The 26754-nt window shown below is 39.1% G+C and overlaps 2 protein-coding genes across 7 annotated transcripts in view; one reads left to right on the top strand and one right to left on the bottom strand.

The window, feature by feature from the left end:
- CDYL (chromodomain Y like) overlaps positions 1-26754 on the top strand; it is an 89461-nt gene that overhangs the window by 56328 nt on the left and 6379 nt on the right. The window contains exons 3-6 of one of the 2 annotated variants that reach the window (XM_083519411.1): positions 8694-8738; positions 15853-16106; positions 17756-17928; positions 19229-19439. In XM_083519411.1, the coding sequence (XP_083375537.1) occupies positions 8694-8738; positions 15853-16106; positions 17756-17928; positions 19229-19439 (683 nt within the window). The remainder of the gene's footprint in view (positions 1-8693; positions 8739-15852; positions 16107-17755; positions 17929-19228; positions 19440-26754) is intronic. The other variant, XM_083519412.1, reaches the window with a different exon arrangement.
- Positions 24097-26754, bottom strand: part of RPP40 (ribonuclease P/MRP subunit p40) — a 33980-nt gene continuing 31322 nt past the window's right edge. For all 5 annotated transcript variants that reach the window (XM_083519603.1, XM_083519600.1, XM_083519601.1 and 2 more), the window contains one exon: positions 24097-24505. The gene's annotated coding sequence lies outside the window, so the exon portion shown is untranslated. The remainder of the gene's footprint in view (positions 24506-26754) is intronic.

Genomic DNA, 26754 nt, shown 5'->3' with positions numbered 1-26754 from the left:
AACATATGTTTCGTTATTAGTGGTCAATGTGCAGGTTCTTGGTTCATGAATTGGTTTAAACAATTAAGAAAAAACCAAGTCTATTCTGTTGAGAAAGGGGAATGAGAATTCAGAGCTGTCGAAAGTAGATTACACCTTAAAACTGAAAAAAACTTTGTAATATAAAAGATTAGAAATTACTTGAAAGAAACAAATAGGCCTAGGATTAAACTAAGTTATAATTAAATAAATGGGATTTAGAATATTAAGAAATGTGAATAAGATGGACTATAATTGGAAATTGGAAATGATATTGGAACCTGTTAACTTTCAACTACAAGGAAACTCAGAAGGGAGGGACTAGAGTAAGTCAACCAAGATGTTTAAAAGGTTGGATTTGTAAAGAATTAAGTTTGTTGTTATTGTTTATCTGTTTATTGTTCCTTTTTTTTCTTTCGTTCATTGATGTATTTTTCTTTTTTCTTTTCCTTTTTCTGTTTTTGTGTGTTATTCTGCTTTGTGGTTTTTGTTATTATTGTGGAAAACCTAATAAATTTTTTAAAATAAAATAAAACTGAAAAAACAACAATAATCCTGAGATGATGGTTCTGAAACGAACATGCAACAATAAAACTGTGGCAGAGTGGGAGAATAAGCCATAGCTGGGTATTCTGGAACAGACAGGTAACATTAAAAGCTGTTATCTTAGAAGCATCATTTTTATATATTATTTTAAAATTATCTTTCGGCGTCCAAGCAAATCTAAAATGCATTGATGTGGATTAACAGTATGTAACTTTCTGCTACAGATTTTCAAGTCCCTGAAGGTTTAGAGATTCTTGCACCTGAGAAGGGAGCTATACCACTTTTTAGGCAATGTGAGTCCATTTCTGAGCTCTGTGCACCCTTGGAAGGATCAGGAGAATTGTGCAGTATGCAAAGTATGAAGGACACAGATAGAAATGGGAGGGAGGGAGGAAGAAAAGGCACATAAAATAATGAGGTGTGGGGATGGCAAAGAGGAAAGTCAAGTCCAACAGGCAAGATAAGGAAGTAATGTGGAAAGGGAGAGAGAAGCAAAGGAAAAGCAAGGAAGTGTGCCAGTTGGCATCCCGTGACTGCGTATTAAATATCTGAACTGGAGAAGCAAAATAGATGGAAGTGGCAGCAGATTTCAGCTAATGTCATTTTAGGCTTTCTGGATTTTTTAATTTTTTTTTTGTTATTTTGAATTGTATTATTCTGTCTTGCATGCTTTTTACTCTTCAAAATTAGAGCCGTGTAATCTTTAAGCAAAACAAAGTTAATCCTTAAACCAAACAATAAAAGAGGGGGAGGTCAGGAAAACATATTATTACAAAGCAGACCCAGAGCAGCTCCTTGCCTCCTTATTCTTACTTTCACGCAGTCTGCAAATTCTCTTCATTCCCTAGTTAGTTAGGAAAGGAACATAAATAATTACCGTATTTTTCGCTCTATAAGACGCACCAGACCATAAGATGCACCTTGTTTTTGGAGGAGGAAAACAAGGAAAAAAATATTCTGAATCTCAGAAGCCAGAACAGCAAGAGGGATCGCTGCGCAGTGAAAGCAGCAATCCCTCTTGCTGTTCTGGCTTCTGGGATAGCTGCGCAGCCTGCATTCGCTCCATAAGACACACACACATTTCCCCTTACTTTTTAGGAGGGACAAAGTGAGTCTTATAGAGCAAAAAATACGGTACCCTGTATTAAGGATTGCAGTTTCCCCCGGCTGAGAATTGTACTGATGTTAGCTCAAGGATTTTGGCAATATAATATTCATAAGACTTATTTTGTTTATTTAAATTTCTTTCCTGGCCCTTCCTAAGAACTCACGGCAGGTGTCAAAAAGTTTCAGGGGAGTGTATGCGTGAGAAATGAACCATCAATTAAAATTATTCCAGTTCTTGGCCCGGTTGTTAGAATTTAACGCAAACAGGGAAGTGTTACAGTGCTTCCAGAAGGTATTTATCCTAGAGTTATTTGGAGTTTGATTCTTCAGAACTCGCACAATCCTGGAGCATCCACTGAGAACCTTTCAATATGGATTTGAATATAGTAGAGCCAACAAGTTTCCTGTTGGTTGACCTTAAAAATCACCACAAAACAAAATATAACATCTTGAGGATGCTGTCTCTTACCTATGTAGAGGCCATAGTTGGTGGCTTTATTGGCCAAAACCAAGGTGTTGTTGAATTGTGCTCAGAAAGTACTGGGAAACCAGTGCAGATATTATAGTATCGATGTTTCAGGCTTTAAATCTTACTTTCTGGTGGATATTCTGCATCTAGTGGAGCATCCTGAGATTAGCCAGTGGCCATCGGCCATTTAAGTGGCTTTTAAATGGAAAAAGCGTTATCATCTAAAGAGAATTCCAGCAAGTTTTGTTCTGAATTTTATTTTATTTTCCATTCTCCTAGCCCCATCTTTCCTTCTAGCCTTTTCCTTCCCCACAGAGCAGAATGGCTTTTTCTCTTGTGATCTCAGGTCAGCTGCAACTAGATGGGAGTTACCTAGCAGCGCTGTCTGTTTAATGGCCCCCATCCTCGCTGCGCCTCTGCCAGGAACTGCTGCTTCTCACAGCTAGTAGCAGCTCCCTCATCAAGAGCCCTGCAACCTCCAAGAAAAGGAGGAGCTGGCATAGGCAATCTAGAAATCCATCTTTTGTCGCTTCTCTGAAGACTCAGAAGTCGCAAGCAGCAGAAAGGCTCTCTACAGCTGCTTGCCCCTCTTGTGGAAGTCACTTCCCATTTTAGAATAGCATTTGAAAGGTGTTTCTGGTCATGTCTTTTTGTCAGTAGTTGCTGAGGTTTAAAGTGCTGAAAAGATTTGAGATTATCTTCTTCTTTTTGCGGGAAAGCCTTTTTCACCCGCAACATCCCAAGTTGTGTTTTTATATATCTGTTTTTAGTACTGCCTCCATCCGCTACGGACAAATTGGCTTCATTAGGGCTTAGTGCACAAGGTGGGTTTTGCGTCCAGAACTGCCAAGTAGGACTAAGTGTTTAAGTGGGTTGGTTTTATTCATGGGGAAGGGGCACACACATTTGTGCAACTAAAAAAGTTTCAGTTAATTGGGCAGTAGATTACACACACACACATTTAATAGAAATACATATTAAACCCCAAAGTGCAAGCCCCATCTTAAAAGAGGCAGTAAACTTTTTCTCCCGCGTGGGAGGAAATGCCTCTTCTATGACAATAGCTGAAATAGCATGTGTGGGCATAATAGACAAACAAACAAAAAGTTATTCTTGCTTCGAGATTATTGTTTTTACCCATATAAAAGATATTCACATTTAATCTGCATGTTTGTGGCTAAAGCTGCAACCCCAATCACGTCTCCTTACAAGTGATTCCTTCCGGTTGTTCATACCTATCTCAGGAGAAATCATGGGGGTTGTAAGACAGAGGCTTTTTCTTGAACTGATAAACTGACCATAAAACTCATCAGATTTTTCTGATGGCAAAGGCCAGAACTGTTTAAACTTCAACAAAAGTGGGAGGATCTGGGAACTAAAACTTCACGCTATGCAGGATATTGTGATGGAGATTCATTATTTCTGTATTTGATGTGTTAATTGAAATGTTTATGCAAGGGGTTACTAATTCATTTCAGCAGGGGTTTGCAGCCCTCAGTTGAGGTACCATTTTCGTGATCAGAAACCTCCCACAGCTGCTGTTTGCACTGTGAGGTGGTAAAATACCTTATAATACCTTTTTCCATCAACACATTTAATTGCAGGTCTCCTGGGTTTTCTACTTTATACACTGAAACCCTTTAGAATTTTAGCTTCTCCATTTATTTTATTTTTTGGAACAGGGAAGGCATTTCAGTCCCTGCTCCACAACTAATATAGTGAGCCGAGATTCAAATTATTATTGAGAGATGATGAGACTGTCACAAACTAAATGGCTTTGTATTGATTTTCTAATCAGCTATGTTTAAGATTAATAATGTGTCCTAGTTTGCACCTTTATCTTGGTTCCCAAACTGGACTTTTTGACTTCAAAGTCTTTTTCTCAAAATATGCTTCCAAGAATGTGTTGATTACACTTTCAGTAATGGCTTTTATTGCAGTATCTGTGTTTACCTTCATAGCAACAATATAGTTTCCAGAAAACCTGCTGAATATCAGTTGGTCTTGCAACTTCTACAACTTTTTTCCATTTGCCATAAAACCCCTTAGATTGCAGTATGGATTTGAGAATATTATTCTGACTTCTTATATACAAAGCAATTGTGACTGGTATCTTTCCAGTATCCTCCATGGAGAAATGAAACAAAACTGATTTAATTAGTCTGTGTCAGTTCTCTCCTCCTTGAGCCTTTGTTTGGTTTTATTCCTTGGCAAGCAATTTCATCTGATAATCTTGGAAATGTTCATGCTAGTCGTATTAGGTCTTTAGTGTATTGATCCATAGGTTGGAACTAGATAAGACAAATAACATGGTGCCAAATCTAAAAATGATAACCATGCGTCATGTTCTCCCTCTTCCCTCTGTAACATGTATTTATGGAAGTGAATATATTTGTGTCATGTGCATTTTCTTTGATAGCCAGTAATATGAAGCAGGGGTTGGAAATTGGGAAATAGATGATGGAATGTCATTACAGCACAGGAGTATTCAACATGGTTCTCTGTAGATAATGTTGGGCTACAACTCCCATCATCTGGGACCATTGACTATGCTGGCTGGGCCCATTAGGAGTTGAAGGCTAACAACATCTGCAGAGCACCATATTGGCTGCCCCATGGCCTATTTGTTATTTATTTATTCCCATTATCTCTATAGAAGTAGGTATAATTGTGTGGAATTCAACACGTATCTCAGACAACATGGGAAATCTATATGATGCTGTACTTACCTAGCCATTCAAGATGACTTCCTCTTCCACTGCATCAAATAAATTTGATTGAATTATGCTAATGCTGTTCCATTATTCTGCTCACAGTGAGCATGCATAATAAGGTTTCCTGGGCTCTGGAATTGAGGGTTGTGATGAGTAAATCAAGAGATCTTCTTTACAGAGTATGTATGAAGTCCAGCAAGGCAAAAACTGAGTGTGTTGTTATAAGGTTTTTGGGGGGGTGGGGAACTCCCTTAACCCTAGAAATTAATAAATGGTAGGATTTTGATTATTGAAGGGAAGCTTGCAGGCCAGTTGGAAAATACAGGCGAAGCTTCCTTTCCAAGCATGAGTTTCACCTGGGATAGATGTGTTAACATGACAAAAGCCCATCTTGATGGCCCATCTAAGAGGAATATTGGGCCTAGGCAGACAGAGGCTGCCAAGGTGATGGGGTGTGTATGAGGTGACAGAAAAGAATGTCTTTAGCAAGGTGTGCTTGGAAGAAGGAGAAGCAGGAGAGAGAGATCCATTTTGGGCAGGATGGCTGAAGGCAGGCTGGGAGAGATGCCTTGGACTCCAGAGTGCTGCACTGTTGTGGGGGAAAAGCCCCTCTTGAGATGAGCATGCTGTAAGATCTGGGTTCCCTACATCCAAACTCAGGTGTAAATATATGAATAAACAATATCTGTAGAAAAAATTGCTTCTGGCTATTGTTAAAGAAGATTTAACAGGGTAGGTTAGAAGTCAGAAAATATGCTTTTCAGAATGTTGAGACACAGAATGGGGCAATGCCAAAGATGAAAGTTATAGTTATGGAATAGTAAAGTTACAGAATACATTTTTCAATTACTGCTTTTTAAACAATGTAATGAAAATGTATTCTTCCCTCTAGAATAAAGTTTTCTATGCACATGTCCTTCCCAAGGTTCCTTGTAAAAATCTGCTTCAACTGTAAGTTAAAGCAAATATATATTAGAAGTGATCACAGATGGAGGTTTAAACAGCCAGCAGGTTTCATATTTTTTTCAGAAACCGTCCCTTTAATTAAGCAAGTTGGCGAATATGAGAGTTAATATAAGAAAATTGACTGGGTATGCGATACCCGAAATTGAATTGGGTGGTGTTACTTAGGGCCAAAACACCATTGATGCTCAACTGGGTATAGTTTCTACCCATTCTTCCCCCTTTTATGAAATGCAACCGTGGAAGATGAACACTGAGGAGGGGCTTCTTCCCTTTCCAACAGGGAGTATGGTGTAGTGGTTCAGAGCGGTAGTCTCATAATCTGGGGAACCGGGTTTGCGTCTCCGCTCCTCCACATTGCAGCTGCGGGGTGACCTTGGGCTAGTCACACTTCTGTGAAGTCTCTCAGCCCCACTCACCTCACAGAGTGTTTGTTGTGGGGGAGGAAGGGAAAGGAGAATGTTAGCCGCTTTGAGACTCCTTAAAGGGAGTGAAAGGCGGGATATCAAATCCAAACTCCTCCTCCTCTTCTTCTTCTTATCTGTTCGAAAATTGCTTCTGCCTTCCTCCGCTCTCCATACCCAAGTGCTTTTATCTTGGAGGGGTACCTATATCTTTTCCCTCACAGCAGGAAAAAACAGCTGGGGGTTGATGATAGTTGAAAACATACAAGAGAGGGGAGGATCCTGTGTAGGATTTGTGCACAGATTAACGGCTTCCTTTGCAAGAGGTTAGTAAATCAGTGCTCACTCCTGCTCCATTTGTCTTCTTCAGTTACTGTCGCTGCTGAAGTCGTATTTCGAGGCTCCTTTGTAATACGTTTCCGTCAAAATCCACGTGAGATTGTTATAATACTTTTCGTTCCATGTTGTATTTCTCTGTATTATGCTAGTAAATAGCAACTGTCTTTCTAGCATCTAGACAATCCTTTATTCTTTAGTTGCGAAAGGAACAAAAGAGGAGAAAGCAAAATAGTGGCCTTGTCTGTCTTTCCACCCAAAGTTTTAGCTTGTAGTAATTCACCCTCAAGCCTCACCTCAGCAGTGTGCTATTAAGCATTCTTTTGCTGAAAGTGGCATCAGTGAGACCAAGCTGTTTATCATTATGCATAATACCCTGAGAAAAGAGAATGTACAATTTGCTGCTAAGATCTCTTTGTCTCAAACTTCAGCCCTTTTGCTATAATCCTGTGCTCACTTTTTTGGGTGTAAGCCGCATTGAACTCAGCTGGACTTACATCTGAATAAAGTGCAGAGGCAGATTTTAGCCATGGCTAAATTGAGGGGGGGGGGGTCTGTAGAAGAGTTTGTGGCTGCTCAGTTTTGAACCATTAAAAAAAATTAAATGATTCAGCCCAAGTTTTCAGAAAACACACCCTAAGAGTGAGGCATAAAAAAACATGCTGGGGTGTGTATTTTGATAATCCTTGTCTCTCACTCACCATTCTTGGGTCAAAGGGCATGAATATCTTCCTGATTTAACTTGAAATGTGTTATCGTGTTTTTGTATGGAAGATATAAGATTGCAATACTTTTTGTCTCGATCAGTGGGTTTTGTTGCGGTTTGTTCTTTTTACAGTAATAGCAGTCCTCAAGGGCAATTAAAGGCATGAACTACCATATTTTTCACTCTATAACACACACCCGACCATAACACGCACATAGTTTTTAGAGGAGGAAAATCCGTAGGCATGCCACCCGTAGGCATTCCCTCCATAACACACACAGACATTTCCCCTTACTTTTTAAGGAGGAAAAAAGTGAGTGTTATGGTGCAAAAAATACGGTAGTCAAACCCAGGCATATGTGGAGGTGTCTCCTATGCCGCAATAAGGTGCTGTTATTTTTCCTCTGCCTCAGCAGCAGTGTGAGTGCACAGGTGTACATACATGCAGGCAGTGCATGATGGCACCATTGCAGGGAGAGAGGGGGTCCACCTGCATCTTCATATTCCTACCCAGTCTGCCCTCATTCCCGCTGGAATTTACGGTGACAGAGCTGTTTGAGGCTCAGATAAGAACTACTTCACACATTATGACTTTGTAAGACAGCTGGAGCTTCCCATTTTATACATGCATTCATCACGGGGTGCTGGTGAACATAGTCTTTCCTCTAGGGCATCGTTCGAAATTCACCAGGAGCATTTTGCACCTGACTATCAATCACTTGCAATCAGTGCTTTTTTTCTTTTTAAAAAATGTTTGGGCTACTCTCATTTTCCTACTGATATTGAAGTACTGCCCCTCAGTGAGGCCAAACTTAGATTCATGAAATGTTTAGGGGTATGCGTACCCCCCGCGTAACCCCCAGAAAAAAGCACTGCTTGCAACCAAGTGGAGGTGCCCAGGCGCCAGGATATCACCTGACATCTCCACCATCTGGAGGTGCATGCCTCAGGATCCTTGGATCTTGGCTGTTTTCTCATGCTAGCAACACACCCTGTAGAGTTAATTCCATTCACATTTTATCAGAAAAAAAATTGGGAACCAAAAAGCCGTATTGGAAAAAAAGACTTTCGAGCCAAGTGGCCCCCAAAAAGGCATTCTGTTTTGGCGACACTAACCCTGGTTTAAGGAGCCATTTGGTGCCTAGCTTATATATCTGAGTTTCTAGCACTGCTCTAGGGAAATGATACCCATATAGGAGAACAGTAATTGGTGTGTGATGGTCAGTGTATTGGGGGAGCTCATTTGCTACAGCATTCCAGTTTTTATCCTGTTCTGCAAAATGATACTCCATTTCTTCCTCATGTTTTTGTGCCTTAATTCCCCCTCCTCTTAATATCACTGGAAATATTGTTTTTTTAAAGCATCTGTAGCAATGTATATTTCAGAGGATTTGCTTTGCATTTCTAATACCCTTCTTTATCTGTTTTAGCATCTCCCTGTATTCTTCCCAGTGTTCTTTACTTCCTATTTTCTTGTAAGTATAGCGTATTCTTTCCCCCCCTCCCCTTGTTTCCTATTGACCTGTTTAAACACTTGGAGTTGTTTTGAACCTGCTCCTGACTTTTTGAAGAAAATATTTTAATTGCCATGTAAATCTAGCCTGGCATATATCTTTTTTTCTGACAGGAATTACCAGTGTTTGTTTGAGATTGTTATGTGTAATATGTTTTTCACATCCACAGTTATCACAAATCGTACAGTGCCCCTCCAGTAGTAATTAAAATTGATTTCCACATGACATTGTAGCTGCTCTAGTGTATTGTTCTGTTCCTAATTTATTTATTCTGTTTTTGTTCAGTAGTTGAAATCTCCTGTATACAGGTGGGTCCATGTCATGTATCAGGAAGCACATTATTTCTTCTTTTTATTTGTCTGTTTCACCTAACTCATTCATAATATCTGCATCATACATACCACACCTAAAATCCATTTGAGCTAAAAGTGGACTGAGACATGTATACAATACCAATATGTGTGCATTACTTAATCCCTTCATTTTACTACTGAAGTTAAGAGTATCCAGTCATCTTAGCTTCTTGACTTCAGTACTGATTTTTTAAAAATTCATTCATCAGGAGCCTCAAAACATCTGGAGGGCTGAGGTTGAGGCTTCCTCAACCTCAGCCCTCCAGATGTCTTGACACTGCAATTCCCATCATCCTTGACCACTGGTCCTGCTAGCTAGGGATCATGGGAGTTGTAGGCCCAAAACATCTGGAGGGCCAAGGTTGAGGAAGCCTGCTCTATTGTTACAAATGCATAGGTGCCATCTTCTAGTTTTATGTTGTTGTAGACTCTAGCCTGTGAATAGTTTATGTTCCCATGCAAGGCTGATGTGACAGTTCAGGTTTTTCCCTAAACACCTGGCTATAAGGGATAGTAGATAGTCCAGATAGTATATCTAAATATATTTTCAGGTGCATATGTGGTTATAAAATAATGACATGATAACATTTTTCCACTTAGCGCTCAAATAATTTGCCATCAGGGTGTTAAAACAAAAGTATTGTGGGAGATCAAGAGCCTATTCAAACACAGTGGTATCTCCTTTGCATCTTTAACGTGTTGAGTGTGGCAGAATCAACTATGAACAGCAGCTCCTTAAAACCTGACATTGTGGTGAAAGGATGACACATTTTCCCTGTTAAACCATTTACTATACCACGTCAGTTACACTTCATTCCTGCAGTCGGGAACCATTCATGGAAATTTCCCGGTGTGCATTAGTGCAGGAAAGTCTACTTGAAAATCTTGATGTGTTTTTTTTCCAAGGGATGTCTGGTGTCTTTTTCAAAGGTGTCTGGGCCATTTTTCAAACTTAATATTTAGATGCTTAAACCATAATCCACCTCTCTCTGCTCCTTTCAGGAAGATGCTACTAAAAAAAATGGGTCTTTAGAGCGGAAACATTACCCTGAAAAACTATAGGAACTTCCTTCACATATGCAAGAAGTACCTGTGATTTTTTTCAGGGACATGTTTCCTTTCTTAAGACCCAAGTGTTCATTTTATGAATAACATATTTCGGAAACAGTAGTAAATGCCAAAAGTTTTCATTGACGGATGCATATATCCTAAGCAACCTGCTCCTGCACTCAGAGAGAGGATTGTGGTTGGACATTATAGAACATGTAGCCATCATACAATTCACCTAAAAGCTGTTCAGGTCTTGCCAAATCTGCCTCCAGGCAAATTACCAAGCTGCAGTTTGACACGTAGCAGCTCATTCAAGACAAGTGGCTGAGTGGCAAATATCTGCCCACCCACATACCTACCTACTCACTGGTGGAACTTACCTTAGCTGCAAGCGAAAGTTGCCATAATATAGCATCATGCTTGTAGGGATGGATCCAGTAATGTCCTTGAATATGTGGGAAATGCCCTTTGTCTATAAAAGGGTGCTCTAAACATTTTGCTAGTGTTGTACCAGATAAGTGAAACTATATCCAAATGTGTTGTTCTGCTTCCACAGACTCTAGCAGTAGCGGAATCATGATTCATTATTTCTTTATACAATTTATATACCACGAAACGGCAACCGTCTTTAAGCAGTGCACAAAAAATAAAATAATGTATAAAAATTTGTTTAAAACTGTAAAATCAGACTTCTAGGCCCTCCTTTTTATATAGCTCGTTTATTTGCAGAACGGCACTATTTTCCTTCTGCTTGTGGTTCTCTGGGGCACTTTCTGCCCTTAAGTAGAGAACCCTAAAAACAAGCACATTTATGCCAGCAAGTTGGAAAACAGAACTCTACTATGGTGATTGCTTGTCTCGGTTGCCTGTTGTTGTAGGAGGGGAAGTTTTTTTGAGAATGATAGAAGAGGGCAAGCAGACCAGGTAGTAGGCTAATCACTGACTGATGATGATATGGCTGTCATACTGAAATAGATTGTGTGCAAGCTACATTCCTTGTTTGACATAATGCTAATCCATGGTTTTGTACTATAAGAACAAACAGCCATTTTCCCACATTCCACGTTTGCATGTTTCCCACCACACGAACACACATACACAGCAGGGTGGAGGCGTTCAAAAGAATTTGCTTTTAGTTAATCACAATTCATTGTTTTGTCCAAACCAGTAACTGTGATTAATACTTACTGTGGCTAGTTTAAACAAGCCAGCTTCGTAAATCACAGATTGAAGCTGGCTTGTTTTGAAACTAACCATAGTTAGTATTAAACCACAATTCCTAGTTCAGATGAAACGGCAAAAGCATCCAAACTATTCCAGCTTTCCGGTGAATTTCGTTGAGGAAGAGGTTAGTTCACATGGTGTCATTTTCCAAGCAGCAAAACCACTTTGGACTGATAGACACACAAGTCTATTAGTCCTGTTACAAGAAACCTTTTCTGTTGTCCAAAAACACAGGAAAAATATTGACACTGGGGCAGATTTCTCAGAGCTGCTAGAATGAATTGGCTCTTTGGCAGAGCCATGAGTGAACAACCTAACTACATTGCTTATAACTTACATGCATATATTTAGGGGCAGGGAACGGTTTGAGTGTGTGTGTGTTGTTATATAATGTCAGGTTCTTGATCTAACATATTTTAATCCAAGGCTTCACTTACCCAAACCCCAAATGGACCAATTGGATTGCAGCAATTTTGTTTCTATCCTACCTGATTAATTTTTACAGCTTTGATCTCTCTGTTGCACAGTAGCAACACCTGAATAGTCTACCTGTTCAATGTGGATTAACACCTTCATCTTCTTAAATATTTGTTGAAAACATTGTAGTGAGCGGATGAAGTCTTATTTTTTAGGCATTTGTACAAACTATACAATGCAGGTTTTCTTGCACCTCTTCCTGAGTAGCTTCCTGTAGGAGAAAAGGGTAGCAACTGTTGGTCAACTACTACTCTTGGGATGGAGTTTGTTTTTATTTTTCAAACGGAATTATGAATGAAGGGGGGGGACTTAACAGGAATTCCCACTATTAATGTTTTCAGATAGGATTTGCAAACAGTAGAAGAAATACGGGAAATTTGACATGGCATTTGTACCAGGCCCGTGCAAACATGCACACTCGCAGAGAGGAGATTCCTAGTCTTTTTTTTTTACTCCTGTACTGCCCTGAGCTAAGCCAAAGTTTGGTTTAGTCAGTGTATTATATGAATCCAAGTTCATGGTTAAGCTCGCTCTTCACTGGCTGTGAGCTTTATTAGAAATGGCACAATTTATAGCCGTCTTCAAACGTTACAGGCTAGACAATCATAAACAAATTCTCTAGTAGCTGCTTCCCACCCCCATCCCATCATTATTGTCACCTTCCAACTCATGGAACACAAACTTCTGCACTGGGGAGCCTGTAACATCCATGGAGGCTCCCAGAATATTTGCTAACTTTGTTTTCCCCAGATTCTAAATACTCACAGTTATGAAACACTTCTGCTACATAGATTTGCCTTTTGTGAATTGGATGTCAAGTAGGATGGTGACGGGATGGAATTAGCACACACATACCGACTGCTTCCCACCCTTCCCAAAAGAGTGTTTTAGGTTAGCCTTATTCCTAACGGCTGAAGAAGTCTTTTACCAAAGCGGGAATTGTAGAGAAAACGGATAAATGCCTTTAATGTCCTTGAAGGAACACATGAGCTCAAGTGCGAATGATTGGGCTAAGAGCATTCAGTGTTAATAAAATGTAGTGTAAAATGGAGGGAAATGATAAATGCAAATTAGAAACTGCAGAATTATAATTTAATGAAAAATCAGTATAAAATTTGCATATATTATGTTATAGTTTCAGAATTACATTCTGGCGAAGCTGTGGGATGTTTTGACACACACATCTTGTTGAAGAATTTTAGAAATACAATTAAACATACTGTATACACTTGCAATATTATTGGACAATCAAGTATTAACGTTTCCCCTCAAAAGATAATAGGTGTGAGCATAAAAAATAGTATATTAGATTTTAACAGACTAATCCTAATCATGTTTATTTGCTTAAGCAAATCTTACTGGAGTCATTGGGACTTGCTTCCTAGTGGATATGCTTCAGTTTGCAGCCTTAGATGCAAGAAAGTGAGTCATAATGCTTTTCTCATCTGGAAGATTTTCATGATCTGTCATTAGATCATGGCAAGTATCTTTTCTGGCATCCATAAGCAGTTGGCTAAGGCATAAGTAGTTCTTTGCTTGAAATTATTGTTGGGGCAAAGAAAAAAACCCTTCCATGACCTCTAGTATCTTTTCTTACATTGTGAAATCAAAACCGGCAACTTTACTTCACTGCTAACTAGCATTGAAGAAAAATAGGAGGGCTCTTTTCTGCCTACTGTACATAACCAAGAATACAAACACTTTTTGGACCCCCATCTATAAAGCAATTAACATTCGCAGATGAGTTTGTTTCTCTGTAATACCACCTTGGCACCCTCTTACCTATTTAAATAGTTCCACACAAATGTAATAAAGCTGGAACCAGCTAAGTATAGGCATTGCTGCCTTATTGGTCCCAGATAATGAAGAATGCAAAGTAGGTGAAGTAAAAACCTTTATTAAAGCAATTCCTCATAATGCAAAGGTACAAGATATTCTGGCGTAGAATAGCTCTGCAGCAATTGAAACCTTCATGTAATTTCAGATTTTCTGTCCACCCCTCCCTCTTAACTGCAATAAGGGTTTCTTGTCTTCCTGTGTTGAGGTTCCTGTAGAATTTGGATGTTTGAATGTTGCAGCATAAGTAGTGATCATTTACTTTTAGATAGCTATAATGGAATTCATAGCATTGTTGGAACATACGCAGCTCCATTCGGTAAGGATCTAAAGGCACAGTGAATGTAAAAGAGTCAAGTGATGCGATAAAATCTGGTTGTCTGATATAGTACCACTGTACTATATTGTCTACCCTTCTGCACCTCAAAATTAGCTAGGGCATTCTGTTACTCCCAGTAAAAATGTGCTATAATAATGTTTCGCTTTGTAATAATTATTTAGTAAAATAGTAGTAGATAAATTTTCACACTTTGTTCACCGCATCTGCTGCCTTTCTGGTAAAAAATAAAAATAAAAGTACAAACTTGCTATGCACAGCAGTATAATCACTAGAGTTGTCCTCTCTGCTTTATTGTAGCATAGTACCCAATGTAGTACTAGATAGGGGCAAGAAATGCCACTGAAGGCAAAAAAATTTTTTTTAAAAAAAGCTGAGTTGGTGGTCACAGTTGCCAGAATTTTAAAGGGGGGCTCACAGCAGTTCTTTTTCAATTGCACTGTGTGAACCTGCTCTCACAACCAGTCTGACAAATGAGGACCCCAGCCTGTTTGTCTTGCCCACCCCAGCCCCCAGCCCCACTTGGACTTGTTAGTGTCTCTACCTCCAACTGGAAAACGTTGACCCAGGTGCCCTGCAGCCGAGTGTTGAGACAGGAGAAGTTGTGTTACTTCTATTAAGGGCATTTGACTGCAGGGTGCTTGGTTAACTGTTAAATGATGCAGGGGAAGAGGCAACACTAACAGGCTTCAGCCAGTTTTCATTTTGCTGTCTTTCTGCTCAGCTGCTGATTACAGTGGTACCTCAGGTTACAAACTTCACTAACCCGGAAGTAGTTGCTCCGGGTTGCAAACTTTGCCCCAGGATGAGAACGGAAATCTTGCAGTGGCAGCGGGAAGCCCCATTAGCGCAAGCGTGTCTCAGGTTAAGAACGGTTTCGAGTTAAGAACGGACCTCCGGAATGAATTAAGTTTGTAACCCGAGGTACCACTGTAGTTGTGAAGGTGGGCTCATAACGTGACTGAAGAATGTACACTGAGACTTCCTTTTATTCTGTGTCCGGTCCAAAAAAGCTATCCGAATTAAGGATAAGTATGCTGTATGCAGAACCCTGGAAGCTGTTACATGGGAAAGCCGAGTTATTGTGTTAAGCTTTCAGGAAATTAAGTTGAGAAGAAACTTACTTCAAACAAGCACAAAAAATGAAATTATTCATTGAAAAAATATCATCTAACACAAAACCTATTGGGGTACTTTGGACCTCATGATGTTAACAGAATGGAAAGCAAAACAACCAAATATTGGACTCTTACAGTAAATAATAGGAGGGGTCCATGTATCTCAGTAGTCTCACTGAGCCATGAAATCTGAAAGGGTGCAAAGCTGCAAGGTAGCTTTCCATCTCAAGTGCATTTCAGTTGCACATGAATGAAAATTTCATTTAAATTTAGCTTGTTGTTTGGAGGCATGCAATGGAGAACGATACATGGTTATCTAGTAACAGGGTTATAGACATGAATGTGCTAAATGTGTTACACATCTGCTTCTTTTTCATACTTCATTGTAAATAAAACTAGAACAATGATGATTTGTCTTTTGATATCTAATCCCTGCCTTCCCCTCATGGGTTCAACATTATATACATATTTTCCCTACCATGTACTCCTAAGCAATTTCCTGCAGTTGTATTTCAGACACTGTTGCCTTTCCAGGTTTTCGTTATGGCATCCAAATTTCTGCTTTCGCTGTGGTTGCTTTAGGATTTTGCCATTTGCATATTTTCCATGGGCAAGCCATTTAGGTAAGCTAAACTCACAATGCCGATGTCAAACCATACGTCTGTTGAAACTTTTCACAGGTACATCTACCTTTATAGAAGCGTTGTCCACAAACGGTACCAACATACAAGCATCAGTAACGGGAGTGACAGCCAGCAAACGAAGATTTATCGATGAAAGGAGGGACCAGCCTTTTGATAAAAGGCTACGCTTCAGTGTGAGGCAAACGGAGAGCGCTTACCGGTACAGAGACATTGTTGTCAGAAAACAGGATGGCTTCACACACATTTTGTTATCAACGAAATCATCAGAGAACAATTCATTAAATCCAGAGGTTAGAGTCATTTGTTGTTGTTGTTTTTATAAAAAGCACTCTGTTTCTAAGATAATGTACAGTGATTTGTAAGCAAAACGGACAGATCTCTCTCCCCCACCCAGTTTGGAATCTAAATCTAAAGGTTGGATTTAGCGGAAGTGTGAGAGAGTGAGAGACCAGTGTAGCAAGGGATGAATGTGAATAAATGCAGTAATGCAAATATTTGGCAGTATCAATATGCTACTGTGGTTCAACAGCTCCTTCTTAAGTTATAGATGTAAATAAAGATTATGACTTTCAAATAACACAACTCACCTGGGAGTAAGCCCCATTTAATTCAGTATGACTCACTCTGAGTAGACATTTTTAGGATTCTACTGTTAGAAAATGATATGTAACTTCTTTAAGAAATGAAAAGTGGAGCATGGGGTGGTATGAAACTGAACTGGGCAACTGACTCTGTAATTGTTGAGAAGGACACAGAGTGGTCCAGTCACCGGAGTCCACAGTAGCTCTGGTAGCGTAGAAAGGTTAAGCTTGGATACAGTTGGGAAATGACAATAAATTAGATGAAAGTTTTTGTGGAGGAAGTTGATGTAGATGAAAGTTTTTGTATTTTTACATGAGTAGAATGTGTGCTTTTATTTAAAATGCATCTCTGGGTTATTTGTGGGGCATAGTAATTCATTCATTTTTATTTTTCAAAATATAGTCTGGCCCCCCACAAGGTCTGGCCCCCTGCTGAAAAAGTTTGCTGGCCTCTGATCTAGAACAAGTCTGGGCAAAGCCTTGGGCTCCTGCACTTTATCGTCGTCCTCCCTTCCTCTCATGTAGCCAGGATGAAGATTTTGCCAGTGTTTAGTTTCACTTTGGTAGAAGCTCGACACGTCCTTGCATATATGAACAAGAGACTATGTGCTACCACGAACAGTGGCCAGATCCAACACAAGCCAAATTCAAACCATGGGTTGTGAAGCTGGCTCATTTAATTAAAATGATCTGTGATAAGCCTTGATCTCTGGTTCGTGTGCAAGAATCAAAGATCTGCTGGGAGTGAAATGCAAGCAATGGCAAAATACGCCAGATGAGGAAATGCATTGTGTGTGAACTCAAGGCTGATTCTGGTTTGTGCACATAATAGCACTGTAGTATGGTTTAGCATTGCATACTTTTGTAGCCAAAGTAGAGCAATTCTCTGTTTCAGTATTGCCAACTACTGTGTTAATTTTCAAAATGAAAAATTAATACAGTTAAACATTAGCCTTAATGGAGTAGAATTAATGTAACACAGGTGCCAGCTGGAACTTTAAATTATATTGCGATTCTGTTTTTGTTTCCATTTCTTGTTTTGAATTTCCTCAATTTTTACGCTACTATGTTTGCTGAAGACTTGCAATTTCTGGTTCTGATCTTAAGATAGTCAATGTTATTCTTAAAAAAATAAATAAATCCTGGTTTGTATTTGTAGTGTGTTACATTGTTGTTGTCTCCTTTAATAATGTGGAAAGGAGAACTTTGTAATGAACTTTGTCCTAAATTTAGATTTTGCTGAACTGGTTGCATATGCCACCTGCTGTTCAGATCACAGAAATGCTATGTGAATGCAAAATCTTAAGTTGCAATATTCTGCATCCTGTTTTCATACGTTTAATGTGTCTTACTTGCAGGTAATGAAAGAAGTCCAAAGTGCACTGAACACAGCAGCCGCTGATGACAGCAAGCTTGTACTCCTCAGTGCCGTTGGTAGTGTTTTCTGCTGTGGCCTTGACTTCATTTATTTTATTCGACGCTTAACAGATGATAGAAAAAGGGAAAGTACTAAGATGGCAGATGCTATTAGGTTTGTGAAACTGTTTTTCCCATCGTGCATATCTGATTATGAGCTTAAAACACGCCACATATTTAAATGCTAGAGTGTGATATCAAAGGTACTGTACCTGCTCACAACTGGTGTTTCCCCCCCACTCCCAGTAGCCATCAAACTCATAATAAATCAGACTGTCTATATGAACACATCATAAGGATGTTTACTTTCCATTTGTATATCTTCAAAGCGGTATTGTATGTTCAGAAGGATTGTGTTAGAATGATAGAACTCCCAGCTTTCCTTTAAAATCTCCTCCCAACCTTATTATTATAGGAAGCAATATTCCCAGTAGACAAGTTATATGGGTTGAATGTTTGGAAACTTCAAGTTGCATTGAAACATGTCTGGCTGCACCATCTGCTCCCATACATTCATTATTTCTCTAAATAATTTTTGAGTGGTTATTTTTCATCTTCCATGGTCCACATAAATAGCACCAAACTATGATTTGTTGCTGTGAAAACATGGTCATGTGCTCTCCCTGCCTTTCCTCTTTACTTCTCTCAGGGATCAAATCATTTCTGGTTTTTTTTGGGGGGGGGGAGGGAGGTTCATATGAAAAGCCATGGTTCGTTAACAAAACAGGGTATCAAAGCAGAATTCTTCATAACTAAAACTCAGAATATTCTGTAAGCCCACAATTTACACACATTTTTTATTCGATTTATTTATTAGATTGATATACCGCCCTTCGTCATAAGATCTCAGGGTGGTTCTCATAATTTGTGCACATTCACCTTTATGAACACAGCAATTAAAAAAAATTAAAAAGGGGGCAGAGAAAACACATATTCTCTGCATGTCTTCATTTAATCTTATTTGAAAAATTCTTCATTGTTTTCTATCCTGACTTTTTCTAAAGTAAACCCGCAACTTAGGCAGGTGTTACGTTCCGCGGATCATGCCTAAAGCCCAAATGGCATATATAATCAAAACCCATTGGATTCAGTGGTAGGAGGAATGGCCAATGTCATTTTTATCAGGGCCTTCCCCTAATGACAATTAATTGCTTAATTCCTAGTTGGGAATTTGTACTGAAGGACAATTGGCTTATTCCAAGTGTTGAATCTTCTAAAAGAAAATGCCTTCTAATTTAGATTATTGGTTATAATCTGGACACTGTATCTTCCTCACCTGATCCTTTCAGTCCCCTTCCACTTTTGCCCTACCTAGGTTAATAATTGACTGCTATCACAGCAGCTTTGGTATGGAGGTGGCTACAGCATTTTGTTACTAAAATAGGTATTCTAATTTGATATTTATTTCATTTCAGGAATTTTGTAAATACTTTCATTCAGTTTAAGAAGCCCATCATCGTAGCTGTAAATGGCCCGGCCATTGGACTTGGAGCATCTATATTACCTCTGTGTGATGTGGTTTGGGCTAATGAGAAGGCTTGGTTTCAGACTCCGTATACAACGTTTGGGCAAAGCCCTGATGGATGTTCATCCCTTACATTCCCAAGAATAATGGGCCTGGCATCTGTAAGTAATCTGTAAAAGAAGTATGTACTGTATTTAATAATATTTCTAGCTTTGGTGCTCCCATTTGCATCTTGCATATCCAACATGACCTAAGCGTAACTCTAGTCTCACAATGACATGGCTTGCATGCAACAGTTAAGCTAATGCTTCGTGCAAACCGAGAAAGAAGATTGTGGCTGCTTTGGTCCTCCTCTCCTGCGGTGCTGTGAGATTAGCCATGATTTGGCATAACGTGACACGTGAACCCAGGCTCACAGTTTGTCTCACTCCAGACAAACTGTGATGTGTAGCTAAGTTTGCTCTTGGTTTACAGCTTGTGGTTTGGAGGAGCAAAACTGCAAGCTTGGATTCACACACATAATCATCCTGCAAGTCTCATTGCTAGAAGTCTGGAAGAGGGACAAAGCAACCACAATCTTTTCTCCAGGAGCTCACATATGCATATTTGCACTACGCCATGGTTTAGCTTAGCATTATGTGAGAACTAAGCCCACAGTTTATTTAAGCAGAGCACTAAAAAGGAAAGGTTTCACTGTCTTGCCTTATATATATTCCTCGAAATTAGTACACTTGAGCCAGTGCTCCTAAGGTCATTGTGTCTGCATTGAGGCTGTGTGCAATAACAGTACATTCCTTCTTCAAAAACAAAACAAAAAACCATGCAGCATTTCAGCTGCTCCAATGCTAGGAAACCATTTTCTACAGTTCTGATATGTAAAACCTGAGTGCTTTCAGTTTGTTTTAGAATTTTGGCAGCGGCTAACAGTCTTTCAGTGTGCAAATATCTCTGGCTCTTGATCATTCATTGTCTGTTTGCTAACAGTGGCTGCAGTCCAGCATGCATTTTAGTGTGCTTAAATAGCAATGGTCCCAGCAAGACTTAAATTTTTTTGCCTGTTCTCCAGATTACTCCAGAATACAGCTCGCAAGTTTATAAAACTATAGTGTCCAGTCCGGGTCAAAATAAGAGTGGTTTTGGTGTTGCATTTCTGAATCGCTTTCTGTTCTACATATTTTAATGATGCGTAAGGTAATATTTATAGGGAAACACATGCTCTTGACAGTATACATGTCTTCACACCACATTCATACCTTTCAGGCATGCATTGTGCAGTGTGAGAGTGACATTGCATTCACATCTATAATTTTGTATCACAAGAAATGAACCTAATACTGAATTAACTGTTTTAAGTCTGAGTAAACCAGATAACTTTCCTTAGTAAAGAATAGCTTTATGTTGTTTCCCCCCTATGTAAGTTTGAAAGTGGCCTAAAAATGGCAACTCCTTCCTTCCTTGTATTGTTTTTACTTGGCTATGGTACTTCAATTTCTGCCAAAGATATAATCCTCACTGAGTAATACTTAAATTGTAATTATAATTTCTTTGCTAAATGTTGGTATGCTTTTAAAGTATGTTAAGAAGAGTATCAGACATTCAGGAGAAATGTTGGCAAGTTGCCTTTAAAGGAATGTAGTATGCCATCTGGTAAATAAAAGGATTTTTAACATTTTAAAAAAATAAATAAATGATTAAACACATATAATATACTTTTAAATAAACTTAAGAGTTTAGAAGACAAAGACAATTTTACAGTAAAATTATCTGTAATACTGTTGACCACAGATCATTCTCGTACAAATCATATTATTATTATATGGAGGCATAATGCCCACTTTGAATTTCAGATTATCACCAAATCCTATTCAGTATTAGACTATCACCAAATTTAATAGACATTCCTGTTATCCAGGCATAGGCAACCTCGGCCCTCCAGATGTTTTGGGACTACAACTCCCATCATCCCTAGCTAATAGGACCAGTGGTCAGGGATGATGGGAGTTGTAGTCCCAAAACATCTGGAGGACCGAGATTACCTATGCCTGCTGTTAGCGTTGTGGAAATGTCAGTTATGTCCCACTGCATCTAATCAATCAATCAATCATTGTCTTCCATCTCTTCTGGACAACTTTTTCAGACTCATGACACGCTTGTCACCCCTTCTGGCAGCATGTGACCTGTAGAATCGTAGAGTTGGAAGGGACCATGAGGGTCATCTAGTCCAGTGTTTCCCAACCTTGGGCCTCCAGCTGTTTTTGGACTACAACTCCCATCATCCCTAGCTAGCAAGACCAGTGGTCAGGGATGATGGGAATTGTAGTTCAAAAACAGCTGGAGGCCCAAGGTTGGGAAGCACTGAATTCTAGTCCAATCACCTGCAGTGCAGGAATTTTTGCCCATCGTAGGGCTTTGAACCCACAATAAGAGTCTCATGCTTTACCGACTGAGTTATCCCAAGGCAACGATATCCTTAGGCTTATTGAATGGCAGGGTGCAGTAACCTAGGCTTTTGTTGGGTTTATGAATATAGAAGCATAGAGCCACTTTTATTTATTTTACCATATAGATCCATATTTCACTCGCCTCCCCCTTCTCTCTCTCTCTCTCTCTCTCTCTCTCTCTCCTCTTAAGGTGATGGCTTATTTCTTTCTTTTTAAGACAACTAACTGGTGATGTTGCTATTGACAACCGAGTTTGAGGTCCTGACCTACTAGTTGAAGGCCTGTGCCTTAGTTTATGGGTGTGCCTTTAACTCTTTGGCCTTACCTTTAGCTGGAAGGACCATTGCAACTTTGAAAGGGAAACATGGCCCTGTAAAATCCTCTAAAGATAAAAAAAGGTTTGTTCTTTGAAGTGTTCATAAAATTGAATAGGTGACTAAGTTGTTGTGCTCTGTAATAAAGCTGGTTCCGTGATCCCAGGCCTCGCATTTCAAAATAGCCTTACAATTGTAGTGTATTTAACCAGAAACATCTTGGCCTGTAAGTATCTATCAGTAATGTCCTGGCAAATGAAACAGAAATAGGTAGAACTTGAGCACCATTAAGCAAATAGCAGCCATGTGCCAGTTAGAAGTAACTTGCACCTTGTCCAAGCTTTTAAATCTTTCCACATTTAAAGCTGCTTGAAGGGAAATTACAGTGGTGCCCCGCAAGACGAAAAACCCTCTAGACGAAAGGGTTTTCCATTTTTCGATGCGCTTCGCAAGATGAATTTCCCTATGGGCTTGCTTCGCAAGACGAAAACGTCTTGCAATTTTTTTCGCCCCCCCCCTTTTTCTAAGCCGCTAATAGCCTTTTAGCCGCTAAGCCTTTAATATCCGCTAAGCCGCTAATAGGGTTGCTTCGCTAGACAAAGAGACTCGCGGAACGGATTATTTTCGTCTTGCGAGGCACGACTGTATTTGCATGAAATGTTTCCTATTGAGTCAAACATATATATATTCCGAGGTGCGGTACTTCCACCGCCCAGGAGAAACATTCAGTACTCTGTAATTTAGCAGAGCAGCCTGGAGGAATACCCATATTACATAATTCAGACTTACCTAGGTCAGACCCAAATGTTCCAATTCTCTAAAGGAGTCATTCCAGCAGAAGAGAACCTTTGGATCCAACCCACTGCAATTAATGTTAAGTCTGGATACGTTCCTTAATGGTTCCGTTTCTGCAAGTGATGCTGAGATTGACTCTTCTGGACTAGACAAATAGCAGAAAAGCTTCTTATGCTAAATTCTCTGTCCTTTTGATTAACAGCCTTGAAAGTAATGGGTTCTTTTCTTACTACTACAGTCATTTACTACTACAGTCATTGGCTATATTTATAGCAAACAGTAATGGGAAGAGTGGATACCCCTGACATATGCCCATGTACAATAGAAAACTTTCAGAGTAGAAGCCATCGGCCCTCAGATTCAAATAAGTGATCCAGTTTCTATGTCATAAAGAGATGCGAGATCAAAACTAAATATAATTAACAAGGGCTTCGGATATGTAAAAAATTCTCATACTAATTAATCAAATTTTTTTATGTATTTAGCTGTGTTGATTTTCTTTGTCTGAAATATAATTTATGTATGTTAGCTTGTTTGTTAATAGCTTAATTTGGTCAGGATGAATGTATACTTTCATTAAGGAGTATGTATCAGGATGGAAGTAAAAGAATGTACACATCCTGCAAATACAATACATGCAGCGTTCAAAATTTGCCAGGTGCATTTTGTACCTGGTCATCGGCCACTTGCAACCAAGTGGAGATACCCAGGTGCCAGGATGGCACCTGATGTCTCTACTATCTGGAGGTGCATGCCTGGGGATCCTTGGATCCTGACAGTTTTCACATACTAACAACACATCCTGTTGAATTCTCTCTCTGATATTTTATCTGCACAATCAGAACAAATTTCAGGAACCAACAGTTATATTAAAAAATATGACTTTTGAGGCGTCTGGCCCCAAAACAGCAACTAGGCATTCCGTTTTGGCGACTGTAACCCTGATTTAAGGAGACATTTGGTGCCTAGCTTATATTAATCACGGCCTGGAGTCTTGGTAGTTGTGCCTCCCCCCAAAGCTTTCGTAGACCTTAACTTCCAGTGTCATAGAGAGTTTAAACCGTTATTGATACTCCCCTTGTCTAGAGATTCAAATGTATATATAATTTACAAAATTCTACAAGTTTTTGAATCACTTTAGCTAGATCACTTCCCCCTGAGCGTTATATATCTATGAAATTTAATGAATTAGTGATAGATCATTTTAGTGATGAATAGGACATGAGGGAATGCCTTCAATATATTAATGTGGGATATATTTATTAGTCAGGCAGCCCTTGTTTAAAAGTCCTTGGAGAATGAATACAGGATCTTGAAAAACTTACTAAATTGGAGAAAAAGTATAAGCAACGCCATAGATGCCATGCAATAGAATTAGTATTCAGGAAGAAACTTGCCTGCTCAGGTTCTAATAAGACACAATAGACTCTGGATTATCTGATTCATTGTGAATGGGAAAGTGGAGTGAATTGTTTGTTGGAATATGGATATTGTCAGGTACAATATGGTCTCCATTTGTAGACAAATGGTCTCCATTTGTAGACATTACTTTATTGCTTATCCCAACATGCTTGTAATTTTATCCAGGAATGATCAGATTCACCCAGTTGGTACCATTTCCACATTATTAGATAAAGAAGTCTTAGTATAAAAATAATAAAGCTTTGTGTATTATTTCTGGAATAAATAAAAATATATTCAGTCTTTGCATACATACATACATCAATCAATCAATCAATCAATCAATCAGTCATTTTATTTGTATTTCCAAAGTTTACACCATGCTCAAGGCAGCTTACAACATATGGAAAATTATGTAACTCCAAACATAACAAAAGTAGTAATAAACAGTAGACAAAACATCAAAAAGTACACAACCAAACTGAACAATATAAGAGCCACATAAAGACACAAAAAATTAACAGCAACGACCCCCCTGCCCAAACAATACCTGAGCCAAGGATTCTGTTCAGCAGCCTCAGCTTTTGTAGCTGGAGTCAGTCAGGGCCCCACCCTCCCAGGCCAGGTGGGAAAAGTCTAGCAAGGCAGGGAACAAGTCTTCAAATACTCAGAGCCAAGATGCATGATTGTAAAGGGCAAAATAATCCGTTGGCTGGGCATTGCTTCTCATTGATAGACCTACAGTGCAGTCTTCACAGATATTTCAGACTTGCTTGAGCTAGGAATAGACGATAATAAAAATGCCAATGTAGTCGTTTCTCCCCTCCCCAGGATAGACAGAAATAATGATTAAGCAGCACTGAAATATTTGTCATGGGATTTGGCTTCCCAGGAAGGCTAAACTACACATTACATGGCAGATCTGTGATCAGATTTCCCATTGTCAAAAAGGAACAGTATCATTTGTAATGATAAATGATATTTAATTGGTCTTGAATACCATTGTAAACACATGTGGCTGAACCGTTCATTTTTGTTGAAGTAACGTTTGCTTAAATTTAGTCTTCCTCTCTGAAAGCTCCTGCTGATAAAACTCTCATAGGTTTAGAAATGCATTTAATTACACAGGGTAAAATTGATGACATTTGAATAGAGCTTCTGTCTACTCAGTTGGCATCTTTAAAAGTTGACAGCTCAGTTTTTGCTCATATTTTCTCATGCACTGAAATGCTTATATCTGCATTCTGGCATGTTCAGATAACATAATAATAGGAAAACCTCTGATATCTAATCACAGCTTCTTGTTTGAAGCCTGGTGTTTTCATACACCCTTCCCCCTGCCTTTTTACATTTTCTTTCTTGAGATGTATAGGAATTGTCAAAGCTGCTTCTTCTCCTTTCCCCCCTGTTTTTTAAAAAAAGGAATTTCCAAACCTCCTGTGATTTACAGCTGTAATCACATTTCCATAGATGCTCGTGCAGAACGTTCTTTGGGCATGTAAATACCTCCTTTGGGTAGTAATGGTCCTGTCAAGATTTGGATTTTAGTGACATCAGTGGAACTACTGCAGTTTAGCAAGCTCGTAAACTGAGCTGAATGGCATATGTAAATAGTACCACTGATTTGATTTTGTGATAACGCTGGTGACATTTTGGGTGTCCTTTGTTGTGAGAGGTCCTTTGTGTGGCTATCTTGTTACAGTCTCTGTATTAATTATTCAAATTTCTTCAACCCTCAAAAGAGTAAAAAAAAATAATGCTGTGATTTGAGGAAGTTGCAACCATGCTAGTTGAGTTTTGGACTCTTGGGTGAGGGTATTCATCATGCTTTGAGTTTATGAATGTGTACATGCATATGGAATTTTGCACGACTTGTTTATATGATTCACAGCTTCCCCTTTCAACTTGTATAACACACTTTAAAAAGAAAAAAAGCTTTACCTTTCCTGGCGTGGGGGATCTTTAACACATTAAAAAATTATATATAGAAATCTTTTTTATGGTACATTTGATTGTGACTGTGCGGTTGGATATTAGATAACACATTTTGGTGAGACTATGGCTCCAAATCAGAGGTTTGTGGGCTTTCTTGTGCAACACTAGCACTGTTTCACCCCACAGCCATAAGAGAGGATTTTATATTCTTGAGCCTTAGCTTGCACATTTGTAAACTTGGGGACGCCCATTTGCATGTCTGTGAGTCATTTCGTGATATGGCTCAAAGCCACTCCATTATTTAACCAAGTATTAGTCATGCTAAATATGTTCAGTCTGTCGGCTCTTTTCATGCATCATGTTTAGTTCACAAATTAATTTGAATTCACTATCCATATTTCAGTTTTCACAATATCTGAAATTTTTATCACAGTTTAAATCCATTCAAGCCATTATTTTAAAGTCTGAAAAGCTAGTGTGTCCAAATTAAAATACATCTATAATATTTGCATGGTAACTTGTATAACAATTGGCATCCCCAGTAGTTGTATAAGAAGTAGCAGCTCAGTTGCATTGAAACTAGGGTTGTC

Source organism: Podarcis liolepis (assembly GCF_965112155.1).
Source record: "Podarcis liolepis genome assembly, chromosome: 8".
Lineage (NCBI taxonomy): Eukaryota > Metazoa > Chordata > Lepidosauria > Squamata > Lacertidae > Podarcis > Podarcis liolepis.
The sequence above is the reverse complement of the archived record's forward strand: the minus strand, read 5'-3'. Positions and strand labels throughout refer to the sequence as shown.